The following is a 13,485-nucleotide window of genomic DNA, read 5'->3' as shown; positions in this document are numbered from 1 at the left end:
TCTGCTCTCCCTGGAGAGAGGCTTGAGTAATAGACCGGCCCACCAGGTCATGTTTGCAGTAAACAATGGTCACCCCACTGTTGCCAACACAGCAACTTTCTTGCTATATTTAGCAACATTTAAGTAAAAAGAAGTTGGCATTGGCTAAAATCGGAATCGGCAGATCAAACTTTTTAAACTTCGTAAGCGGCGAACTGCCAGAAAACCTGCAGATTAGTTCAACTTTTAAAAACTGTCAAAATCTTACATGATTTTCTTATCTTAATTTAATCTCACAGATTGCATTGTTATTGTTTCAGATACGTTTGTGCTCTTGCCAAAGTCTAATGATGTTTTTCATAGAATCAATCACAATTTTAAGAAGCAAAAAGATCAGTAAAACATTAATTTTGCTGCTTACCCCAAATCATAGTTGATCAAGATCCATTTCTCCCTAGTTTTGTTCTGCTAAACTAACACAGGCATTATTAGTGTGAATAAACCGGATTATGAATGTGTTGTCAGTCTGCTCTGAATGCGTTCTCGTCTGCTTTTAATGCAGTCTGCTATTGATAGAATCACCTAGGACACATAATTTGCAGCACCTCCTAACAGTCCCAGAGAGGCTCTTCTTTGTTCAAGTGTCACCCAAGCAGGGTGTTTGTGCTCGCTGTGTTAACAGATGATCCAAATGGGAAATGCTCCGGGGAGCAGTCGGTGTTCTGTAGTTATGTCTCAGCTCCCAGCAACCGCAGCCAGTGGTGTTATGTTGGTTCAATGCAAAATGGCCTTTGAGAAATGAAATAAAAAGTTCATAATATTTACTGTTACAAAGAGTGTTTGATTTATGTGCAGAAATTTGTCAGACCAAGTCGGAAACTGTCCCGTCTTCTGCTGCACCTTTTCAACTTGACATATTGTTTTTGTAATGAGGCGCTCTTGGGCTTCTGCCTCATCAAGCTCCCCTAAATGACAACATACAGCAAGTCACGGTAATAAAACCCCTTGTTTGAGTTTCCATTGTGACATTTGACATATCACAGTGAACATGAGAGATATGAGAACCTGAAACTGGAGCCAGGGAGAGGAATCCAGCCGTTATTCTTTTTTTTTTATTTGCTCCTGTACTTTTCCAGCTCTGCTGTGTCAAAATGTCTTCTGACGAGGGCTTAATGGCTCAGGAGAAATGAGAAAAGAGACAGCTTCTCTGGGACTTTCAGCACTGTGGAGTATCGCCACAGGAGCCTCTACTGAAGACGTAGTATTTTCTCCATCTGCATGATTAATTTAGGAGAAGTTTAAAGACTGAGGTATCGTTAGGCAGCCAGGAGAGGCCTATCACAGACAGCTCCTCTTCTTTTAAACACTTTGGCTTTTTGACGTTGTTTGATGTCCTTTCTAATTAACATTATTCTGCCTGAGTACTCAGTCTTTCATATGTTCTCTGGGGATTTGGGGCAACCCTTTATATGTGAACACCTCCACTCATAATATCAAGCCCCCATAAGAGACACAGGACTAATGCTATGTATCTGGCTCTAGGAAAGATGAACCTATTTGTCTTTATAGTTTCATTACAACGTGTCATGTCGAAGATTCCTAATAGGATTTAAGGCTGGACTTTGATTGATCTAAGACATTAATATGCTTTGATCTAAACCATCTTCTCATATATTGGACACCTGCCCACGAGAGCTGTAGTTACAGAACCCTGTTCTGAGGTTTTGCAACCTCTAACAGTTCTTTCCTTCAGGATTACCCTGTATTTTCTCAACATCAGCTCTGACCAGCTTTTTTTGGGTCTGTGTTAAAGAAGAGCATACCCACAGTGTAAGAAATTAGAAGAATGTTTGCCAACACAAAACAGTTATAAATGCTTTAAACCGGGAAGCTCTCCCACACTTTGAAAACCTCTGACCTAGCTCTCTATCTCTGCGTTATTGGACAAACATGATTTTTTTTTAACATTCTGTTCCACCTGTTCAGTGTTGAGCCTGACAACAGGATCATGGAGCAGTTTGAAAACTTCAATATGTGAAAAGATGTTGAGCAGGAAAAGCCGCACTAAATTCAGTTAAAGCAAATTCATTGTTGTTATATTGAATCATCACATTCAGACCCTCATTTTGTCATGGAGTTGCAACTTTATCAGTGTGACAGCTAGACAGAAGGGAGTTTATTGCCTTGCTCTTTTTTCATGCAGATTGTGGTTTATGTGGTTTTAGATCTCAGGAAGGTAATTTCTTACTTTTATTGTTAGCACTGTGTTTCATTAGGTTTATGAAACCAAAACACCCCAGTTGTATTTAACAGACTTTGCAGTCTTTTAAAACGAATGATTGAAACATATTGAATTATGTAGTGTAGGCTTCATGGTGTCATTTTGTTTTTCTTTTATCTGAACGCACAAGTCAAACGTGCAGATTCTGTCTGATTTTGCAAGCCGAATATGGTAATGCTATCTTATCTGAAAACCTGACTTTTCTTTTTTAAATGTGAATTTGTTTCAGAAGTCTTTACTATGATGCCCCCAATTAGAACTTGGTGAAATATGGTAGTGGCAGCATCATACTGGGTGGATGACTTTCTTCAGCAGGGAAAGAAGACACTGATCAGAGTCAAGTGGAAGATAAATTAAACACAGAAAAATCCTAGAAGAAAATCTGAGAGCAAATGTCAAGAACTTGGAAGTGGAGCCATGGTTCACCTTTACATTAATGACTTTGCTTTGACTAGGCCATTTAGATCCATTAATGTAAACGTCCATGCTTAATTCCAAATGAGAATTTCTGGCAAGATCTGAAAGTTGATGTTCGGCCCAATTTGAGCTTGGTCAGAGCTAGTAGAGGCTCCAAAAAACCTTTAGCTACAATTGCTGCTGAATATGATTAATTTTTTTATTGAAATATGACATTTTAATCTTGTCACTAGGACTACAGTAATTAATTGTCATTAATAGAATATGGAAATAATTGTTGACAAATTTAGTAATTGATTACTTGGAGAATACAGACTCAAAAAATGCCCCTTACACTGAAAAAACACAGTCAGGGAGGAATTAAGTCAAAACTGTACAAAAAAATGTTAGTATTTTGCAATTGAGTTAAAAAAAAACTTCTCCTGTGTTCTGTCCAGTACTTGTCAAGTGGGACAATTTTCCTTCACCTGGTTCAAAAACAAACAAACAACAAAAAAAACTTCTATTAACCAATGCATAATTATATAGCAAAAGGGACGTAACCTTTTCCTATCCAATTATTCATTGGTTAATCCCAAAAATAATCAACAAATTAGCCCTAAACTGTATTGATATTAAGTTGAGCAGAAAGGGCTGAACTTTTAATGTTGATGTAACAGTATTTTCTTAGCTGGGTTCACTAATTAATACTGTTTTTGCATTTTAAGTAATAATGTTATCCTATTTAAAAAACAAAAACTGTTCAATTGTTTATTTCCATCTTTTCTGCATTTCTAATATTGTATAAAAGAAAGGCTTAAATGGTTGAGTGAAAAATCTACAGAATGTGCCAATATTTTGCCTGATTGATTAGTCATCAGAAATGTCTACACTGTAATTGGTTACTGAAATAATCATTAGTTTCAGGCTCACTTGTGACCTTTTCCTTCCACAATTATGCTCTCCTTTATTACATAAAATCCTTACAAGAGACACAGAGGTTTTTTTTTTTTTGGTTTTTTTTTTTTTTTACAAAATGTGTAAAAAAAAAAAAAAAAGTTAATGTGAAAGCCTTGAAGGCAGTGGAAAGAAATCGTCCAAGCAGACAGCAGAACCAGGAGTAGCCTGAAGAAATATTTCACACCACATATAATTTAGTTCATGCAAACAACACATTTTTATGCATCCACATGGAAGCAGTGTGAATGGAGAATAAAAATCAGATGACAATAGCGAACACCTGCAAAGCTCCTGCAGGCAGGAAATGAGTCAGTGTCCTGTAAGCTCTTATGGTGAGTCCTTAACGACCCAAACCTGTCATTGGCTGATAGCTGGAGGGTCTGTGTGCAGGAGTGTGTGTGTGTGTGTGTGTGTGTGTGTGTGTGTGTGTGTGTGTGTGTGTGTGTGTGTGTGTGTGTGTGTGTGTGTGTGTGCACCGTCAGCATTCTGACTGTCCCCCTGTATTTGTCTGCGAATATGTGCCTCATTGTATTCATATTCGTTTGTGCCAATGAGAGTTGAGGCCCCAGCAGTGTAGTCTAGACAGAAGCCTAAGTATGAGGGTGGGCGGGTGTGTGTGTGGGCGTTACGGTGTGTTGAGAGTGTGAGACAGTCACTGTGTCTACTATCTGACTCTTTACGCCATCAGGAAAACTATCATCTCCTTGCTTTGTTACTACTTTCAGGTTCTGACTCAGAGTGGAAGGCAGGGATGACAACAGCAGCTGTGGCGTTGCACTGATCATTACCTAAACAGATTGAATCACTCACTTCTTGTCATGTTTAAATTTTTATACAGCCAAAACAAAACCATAGACCTGTGGTTAAGACTCAGCTTCCTCCTTTTGGTTTCAAAAGAAAAAAGAAAAACTTCCTATGATCACTTTTAAGCTTATCTGCAGCTGTAAATATGACTAGAGGAGATTTAACATCAGCTGAGCATTTTACTCCAGATTTAAACAATGGTAGCCAGGATGATGCGCAGTAAAGTTTTTTTTTTTTTCTTAGTCACACATCACTGACTTCTGTTGAATCTTTGTCACACCAGGAGCGAGGTGTGAAACCTACCATCTGCTCTCAAAGCAAATGAGTCTGGTTTTTAGGAAGTGAGGTGGTTAATGTTGCTAATTAAGGAAATGGGGGGAAGCACTCTTGGTTTTACTGTGGCGACAGTAAAAGTAATGCATCAGACATTCTTTGCTGCTAAGTTTGTACTTTTTATGGGAGAGCTTTTATTTTGATAATGGGAACTGCTGCAGATGTTGGCACTTTTTAAACAAAACTCCAAATGAATGACACCTTATAACACCATTCCCTAAATTAGTCCTTCCGTTTGTTAGTAAGGAGATTTACAGCCTTAAAAGTTTGTTGGATTCGTAACACTTTTTTTTCACCACTCCTCTTGTCATTGCGCGATATATCATGAAATGCGGTGTTAACTTTTTAAGCCCAAATTGCAGACTCCGAGTCCCCCTGTACATTACCCATGCTTCTTTCTGCATTTAATCCTTTAACAATCAGCCCCCTGCACTTCAGTGACAGAGAGGGTTGATTAGGTGCCAGCTTGTCTCCAGGTAGCACCAGCTCCAGTATCCAAAGCGATTTTAAAGCAGATTTGGTTTCTTCAGTGGTCTATTTAATGTAGCCTAATGGCTGGTGTGATCTTATACAGACAGATTTCAGGGCAATTCCCTTTCATTCTTCTGCAATCTCAGAGAACTCTCAGCTTGTCTCTATAATTTCCAGTCTTTAAAAATAGAGATGGTCTTCTTCACTGGGCAAAAGGTTTTGAGCAGCTGAAAACCATATATGGTGTCAACAGAGCGTTTAGGAACTTAACACGGCCCTAGAAGTTGCTCTGGTAATAATTTTACGCTGTAATTCAATGATATTTAGGGTTTTTTTATTTTGACTAATTGAAAGGATTAAATGCAATACAGAATAGTTATTAGTTGTTAATAGTGTTGATGACTAGATGTGATGCAAATAAACTGGATTGTAGATTTACTTTCACAATTCTCTGCTGCTCTTTAAACATCGTTTTAGGAATAAAAGAAATTGTTACAGAAATAGGAACAAAATGAATGCATGTTGTTATTTTACAGGTTTTCTTGATAGAACTACAGACATCTCTTGTCCACAGCAGACAGTTGGGTGAAAGTCATGCTGTTGTTAAAAAAAAGAACAAAGTCAAACCTGTTGTCTTTTTCTGCTATTAAGTGAGATAAACTGTTGGTCAGAAATTGATGATCTTCAGCTTCGTCAAATCTGACCTGTGGCCCTTTGGTTTTGAACACAGCAACAAGAAAAAAATTACAACTTCTTCACTTGATGTAAGATCATGCTGACAGCAACACTCTTTGGTGTGGAAGTTGTTACAGAGTTAAATAGGTTCATTGCCATCTATTCTGAAAATCAATTAGGTTGTTAAGTAAATCAGAGGAAGCAGAGTGATGTAATCTATTTAAATGCATTTACAATCATATGTAGAGTGAGAGTGAGAGCAAGCTAGACAGCAGATAATAGGAAGGTTAAATGGGATACAGTCAAGTTGCTCTGTTCTGTCCTTTTGAGCTTTCATCCTCTGACTGTCATGGAACTTGCTGGATTTGGAAATGTTAGCAGCCTTTTAGAGATCTAGAGCGCAGTCATTTCCAGCCAGTCTGCTGATTCACTGTTCCTCAACCACTGATTGCTCCACTTCTGGTTTACAAATCTTCTGTGTTCCCTGCCCTTTGTTGCTGCAAGGTCCTGAGCATTTACACAAGACTTTAATCACAGCTTATTTTTATTTTCAAACAAATAATTCAAAATAAAAGCCTGGGGATTTTTTTTCTGATGGTAATGCAACAAACACTGTTTATTATTTTCCCTGAACAAAGAGAAAATAATAAACAGATCATAATCTTGAACATGGTCTGTCATTTTTTTATTTGAAAGAGAACAGCAATTATGTTTTTTTGTTAAAAGTTTGCAGCAGTTATTTTATTTTGTTCATTGCAGAATGTTAGAAGCTGAGCCAGTAATTTTCAAAAGACAGAAATGTCATGTAAACATCTTTTCTGCTTTGCTGAATGTCTTTCTTTGTGAAGTTGATCACTTTCTGAGATGCTTAAATTTCAGTGTCATTTATCTATGCATACATTTCACATGTTACTGCCACATTCCCACTCTTGCAACTTGATCGCATAGGTTCAACAGTATATGAGGTTTTCCACACCTTCATCAGAGTCTTTCAATAACAGATGTCTCCAGGGTGGATTTTTTAACGCCCATTTTGTGCTGGTCTGGTACCCAGATATCAACACCGGCTTGCAAAGCTTCGTTAGGCAGTCGGAGCCTATTTCTTTTTATTTTGTTCTCCTTTTGCTCTGATTAGTTGTCTTTCCGTCTGCTCCTCTCCCACAGGCTTTAATGAGAGGAGGCCTCCATCCACCTGTGGTGTATTTTCTCACCAAGACAAAATCGCATTCGGAGCATCTGGTAGAAAGTACTATGCCTTCAGACTTCATTAAATCCTCCTAAACGCCATTAAGTAAGAGACAGATATGGTAGTTATACCCGTTATTTTAGAGTGGAGGTTGTGTGCTTGCTAAGAGGGCTGGCAGAGGACGAACAAACTCTATAAAGAGTGAGGCTGATCGTTGGTTTGTGTGTTTAATATTGACAGAAGTCCTGCACCTCCATGCAGGAAAGCAGGAAATACATTTATTTCATCAGTTGCAGAATATGCAAATGAGAGGAGAGTAAAGATTGACATAAGCTAATTTGACTACTGTGCACAGAAGTCCATAAAGGAGCAAGAGTCTCTCTAGTGGCGGCACTAACAGCTTATTCTTATTTCAAAATGCATTGAAGAAAGGGAGTCTTGATGACAACGATTTTGTTATGCATGCATCCACATGCTCTGTTCCAGCATGAGCCAGAAAAAAAAAAGGAAAATGAAGTCAAACAGATGGGGGAGGGCAAGCCCTTATTTGGATTTTTTTTCTGCTGGAGTTATGCAACATGCAAAGCCATCTTGTTTCAAACGAAGGCTCGAGTAGCATGATAATCTCTCCAAGTTCATCTTCTGCTATTGAGGTTATTGTGTAGAGCTGGGCTGTGTTGGAGTGAAATAGAAACATGACCCAAGGGAAAACCACGCACATCTACACACTGCCAGGGTGAAGACTGCATGAACTACTTCCCATTTATTTTCACCCCGCACTTCCTGCTTTTTTATCTGTGCGCAGTTAAGCTGGTCACAGTTAAATATCCTCCCAACAGAAATTATTTTCTTTTTCCTAAAAAGAAAAAAAAAACAGAATTTCAATATACTGACAGATTGCCTCTGTTGTTGCTTTTTTGCCCCCATCGATAGTTTCAGATTATCAAACTAATCTTATTATAAGACAAAAATAGTCTGAGTAAATATAATATTCAGTTTTCATGTGAAAAAGTCATTATGCCCTAAATCTGATAACTTATTGTCACTCTTGATACCAAAAAGCAATGAGTTTTTTGCAGCCACAGAGTCTTAAATCGACTCTTGCAGAGTTTAATTAAGCCACATTTTTGAGTTTTGAGTTCTTTTTAAAGTTTTTTCTATCTATAGTGACGTTTCTTTGCTCTAAGTCAGACAGGAAATGGGTAGAGAGAGAAGGAAGGACGACATGCAGCACAGGAACCAGAGTTGGAAACTGTAATCTGGACACTGTTACGGATTAATAACCTGTGTGCATGTAGCATCCGCTCTACCTCTACACCACACACCAGTCCCAGTCTCTCTGTCTTACTGTTGAATTATTAAAACTGACTGTTTTTTTTGTCTTCTCCAGTCATGAATGTTGGCCATCACTGACTGGAGTCCCAAAGTCTTAGAATCTGCTTTGTGAACCTTTCCAGACAATGACTGTTTTTGTTTCTCATCTTCTCTGGAATTCCAGTAGGTCAGAATATCATGTATTTTGCTTTTTGGCATCTTTTAGCCTACTTCATGCTGCCTGATGGGTTTTGTTTAAGACATTTCTTGATTCTGCTTAATTCCTCTGGAACTCATTAGGCCTGGGTGTGGCTGTTCAGCTCTCTTTCACAGCACTGTGAATGGGATACACTGGTATCATTTGTTTCTGCTTTTCTTTAGCATGAATAGTAACACATCCCCCCAAAAATATTCATTGCTATTTCAAGAATATACTGTTTCAATTCAAGATGATTTTTGTGTAAGCAGCAGAGACCGCTTGCATACGTTTGTGACTGAAAAGGAAGAGGTAATTGCGCTTGTTCTCTGCTCACATCATGATGTTCATGTTTTTTTTTTCTCTTATGCGTCTACCACAAAGATGAAACACAAGCTGATGAACCACAATGGTTTCCATGAGGTGTCTTCATACTTTGTGTAAGTTAGTTTTCTGCTTTCATTTTAGAGGAGGTGCCTTGTTGACGCTCATCTTGCCACTGTTCTCTATCTCCAGTGAATGATAAAACTTTGGTTTCACTATGTAGACTTGTGACTGTCACTTTACACGTTCTCATACACAGCTGTGCACAAATCGGTACAAATGCGTTGGCTAAAATTTATTCTGAAATAATATTTGGCCTAGATTATTAGTTCTGACTTCTTTAAGGACTATATTTATTCCATACATAAAATAAATAAATTTTAGTGTAAGCAGTCCAACATTTAGCTCACTCTTATGCTGCCATGATTTGACGTTGTGGTTTTGTGTTGCAGTTTGTGCATGAACTAAATTAAACTGCTTTAAAATTGATTACTCTCCACTGTTCTAAATTACATAATGTTTTAGGGTTTTTTTTTTTCAACTGAAAAATGTAATAAATTAATCATGCTTCCTTGACTTTTTAAACATACCTGTCATTTAAATCTATAATTCAATTCAGTTTATATCTGTACTCTGACACTGTGAATATTTAAAATCTAAATGTTTCCACTGCGAAGGATGTTCCTCTTTCTGTTCATGGATTTCTTTTTCTTCATCATGTTTCATCATCACAGATCATGGTGCACACTGTATTGGCTGCATGTTTTTCCTCTGTCTGAATTAAAATCCTACACATTCCTTTAACTGGGGTTCTTTACAGACAAAACCAGATTCTTCTGTCCTCAGCTGATGGCAGAACATTTTCTTTTTAGCTTTCTCATCTATTGACCTGTGTTGTTCTGATACATTGCAACAAATGTATCAGCCCTTTTTAATGCCGTTTAATCTAATCTGTCTGTGTGGATGAATCTTGCTTTGTAACTGGATCATGTCGTCCCAGATGGCCCACTGAGGACTCATACCGTCCGCGTCTCCTCCTCTACACTATGAGTCAGTCATCCTTCCTCTACAGGTTGCCAGTGAGGCTCGTTATGCCATCTCAAAGGATTCTATGGTGATTTTTCTTCACCCAGAATAGTTCACAAGCTGCGTTACAAATGGCACCAGCTAGATCCCAATTATTCCTGGCTCTGGATATCCAATTAAACATCCAAGATCCATACCAGGCATCTGGAACGTTCAGTGCACACACAGAGCAGGCAGAACACCCACTTTTCCCTCACTCTCACCATTTATTTTCTCTTGTTTGCTTCCCTCTCAAGATAAAGAGATGAAGGGTATAAAATCGTTATCAAGCTTCCAGTGTTGTGCAGTTTGAATTTTACATGTAAAGCTCTGTTATCTTGGAGAACGTCCCAGGTCTCAGCTGCTTGTGTCCGATCAGCAGTAGGGCTTTCACAAGGGTTTTTGTTTTTTTCTTCTTCTATGTTTTTATTTGTTTTGGTCCTTAATTATTCGTCAGTGTTGCTGCTTAGACCTAGTCGCATAAATCCTCAGAAAATTGTGGATTTATATTGTGTATATATTGTGATCTGTGCTTTTCCAGGCTTTGCTTTTTTTTTCTGAAATAGATTTTGATCTCAGTGGGATTTTTATGGTGAGATGAAGGTAAAATAAATATATAAATTGCAACAAATTAATTGGGAGACAAAAAAGACAGCAGGGCGTTTGGGCTTTTTGGCATGTTTGTGATCGCTGCTTTCGCTTCAGACTGGCACCCGGCAGGGTTGACTGTGCCAGTTCATTGTAACAGAGGAGGCAATCAGTAATCTTTCCACAGTGACGCTTGTCCTCGGCTACAAACAGGAGCTCTTCATAACCGACCAAGCTGTCTACATCGCTAAAACCATTTTCACTGATTCTTAGGGCAGCCAAAAGAAAAGTTACATCATATGCAATGGACTGCTGCGGCTAGTGGAGGCTGTTTTTTGCTTCAGTTCTGTGTACACAAAGTAGTATATAATTACAAAGTGTAAAAAAATAAGTCTTTGTGGTTTTCAGCTGTTTTTCCCCTCAAAAATCTGAAATGATTGCGTGTATTTATTTAACTATTTAATAATATTCCACCACCTAAGGCTATAATTAGTGCAAACATTTTTATCTTCAGGAACTAACTGAGACGTTCAAAGTTTGGTATATTTATTTACAACCTAATCGTACTCTAAACTTCTCCAAAACGTTTCCCTGTGTGCAGAATTCATGAAATCTAAATAGTCTTTTTCAATATTAAGAATTTAAACCTAAACATTTTCTTTGGATTTTTGGTACATTTTTAAAACAAATGATTTTTATGACAAAAGGAAAATTCGTTCCTATTATTTTCTGCTTCATTTTATCATTTTCTTACTCCTAATAAGTTGTTTGTTGTCTTTTCTTCCCAGTGAAGTACATGCGTGAGGCTACGCCGTATGTCAAAAAGGGCTCCCCTGTATCGGAGATCAGCTGGGAGGCGCCTCCTCCTGAGTCTCCGCGCCCCAGCAGCTCTCCCACCGCCTCCTTCTCCTCGTCCTCGCCTCAGTCTCCCAGCTCTCCCAGCCAGCCCTTCCTGTCTCTGAACAGTGACAGGAGGTGCATACCACTGAAGATGTCTTTCGTGACACGTGCCATGACCAGAGTGGATCCTGAGAACAGGTAGGTGGAAACTCACTGGGACGAAGTCAACAGAAAACACAAACACACTGGGCCGGAGGGATGAAACCGCAGGTTTGCTGGAGACCGTTGCTAAACTTCAGATGTCATTTCAATCAATATGCAGTGCAGGAGCTTTTCCTTAGGGATATCTTTGCCTTTAAATTAAACACGCACAGACAAATGTGATGCAGTTGTAACAATTGCATATCCCCAGTCTTTTAGGTCTCTAGTGTCTCTCTGGGTTTCTGGCTGCTCTGATGAAGCCGGCAATAAAAACAGGAAATTATTTATCCAACACATTTAGGGCAATTCTCTTCTCTCATTCCCCTAATGGACATTTGAACAGCAGATGAGGAAAATAAAAGCCTTTGCCAGTGATTCAAATCACCTGCAGCTAAAAACCCTGAAAATGTTCATTTATCCACAGAGAAATGCACGAAGATCGATGTTTTTCTCTCTTCTTTCCACTTTTAAATTAATCTGTCCTTTGAGTGGATCCTTCTTGATTCACTCATTTGTCTTCATCAAAGTCAAAATAATGTAACATTAGGTCATTTATTACCAGCATAATAACAAAGCTGTCGGTAGAAACTTGAAGTCGTGCAGCATTATGTTCTGTCTCTTGCAAAGGTTTTCACACATTGTGAGGATCTTTTTTGCATCTAGTCATGTTACAACAAACCTAACGGAATATTATTGAGATATTATGAGGTAGATGAACACAATGCAGTGTGTACTTGCAGAGTGGAAATGATTTATAATTAAGTGATTAAATGATTTATAAAACAGTTGAATTAAATTTGTGCAATTCTCAATCACAAAAAAACCTCTGCTTGGATGCAATATTTGATAAAATGTTTCAGGTTGAATTTAGTTGGTTACAATGCAGTTTGTTGGAAATTCTTTTACTGCATTCATGTGATTTGTAATTAAACACACTGGTTTGGGGCATTTTATGGAACTAAACAAAAATGAGAAATGTCATGCTATGAATTACATAATTTAGGATGGATATTCTGTCATTTAGATAGAATATCCATCAAGTGTAAGATTTAGAAAATGTATGATGTTGAATCAAATCAGAACTACTCAACATTATTTTCTCTGCTTTGCTTTGTCAGTTTCCGTTTGCTCATTAGTATCTTCCCCGGGATCAGCCAGCGTCACCTGCTATCTTGAAAGACAGAAGCACTAAAGTGACTTTTTCAGCCTGATTTGCTTACGGCCAGACATTTGAAGTAGCTCTTAGACCTACATAGTAGTGGGTGGGGGGGATTGTTAGAAGGTGTCATTAAGCTAGTTGGTTGGTAATTTGACAGTGGCAGAGTTAAATAGCAGATTGATGCACAGAAATGTTTTACTTTACTTCATTCTCTTTTCACTTTCTGTGCTGTATATTATGGGCCCTCTTGAGTGTTTTCACCATGTTGTTTTTTCCTCTGCGTGCAATACTTTCTCCTTGTTGCTCTGTCTTGTCTGCGCTTCAGTCTTTTCAACTTGTTTGTGTTTTTCTGCCCCAACGACTTCCTGCTGTCCTCTCCTTTTCCTCTCTTTCATCATCTCCCAGTACCAAAAAAAGTCTGCTTTTCTATCATTCAACCTCTTCAGCTGTTTGATTTTTTTTGCTCTCAACAGATCTTTCTGTGATCTCACTGTGACTCTGTGTCTTGTCTGCACATATGTGCCCACAGAATCCACAGAATTGGTTGTTCTTTATCTTAAAGGCTTTGCATAATAAGCCCTCAGTGACCAGTCTCCCCTAAAGTTAGTAGTCCTCAACTCTCCATTAGTAAGGCATAGCTGCACAAAAACAAACAATAAAAGTTTAAATGAAGATTAACATTACAGGATTTTCTATAAAAGGTCATACAGATG

General features: G+C 38.2%; 1 protein-coding gene across 1 annotated transcript in view; it reads left to right on the top strand.

Annotated features, from left to right (window-relative positions):
* Positions 1 to 13,485, top strand: part of sntb1 (syntrophin beta 1) — a 56,187-nt gene that overhangs the window by 19,636 nt on the left and 23,066 nt on the right. Inside the window, exon 2 of the mRNA XM_023330594.1 lies at positions 11,361 to 11,610. Coding sequence (XP_023186362.1) covers positions 11,361 to 11,610 — 250 coding nt within the window. The remainder of the gene's footprint in view (positions 1 to 11,360; positions 11,611 to 13,485) is intronic.

Source organism: Xiphophorus maculatus, chromosome 3 (genome assembly GCF_002775205.1).
Source record: "Xiphophorus maculatus strain JP 163 A chromosome 3, X_maculatus-5.0-male, whole genome shotgun sequence".
Taxonomy (NCBI): domain Eukaryota; kingdom Metazoa; phylum Chordata; class Actinopteri; order Cyprinodontiformes; family Poeciliidae; genus Xiphophorus; species Xiphophorus maculatus.
The sequence above is the reverse complement of the archived record's forward strand: the minus strand, read 5'-3'. Positions and strand labels throughout refer to the sequence as shown.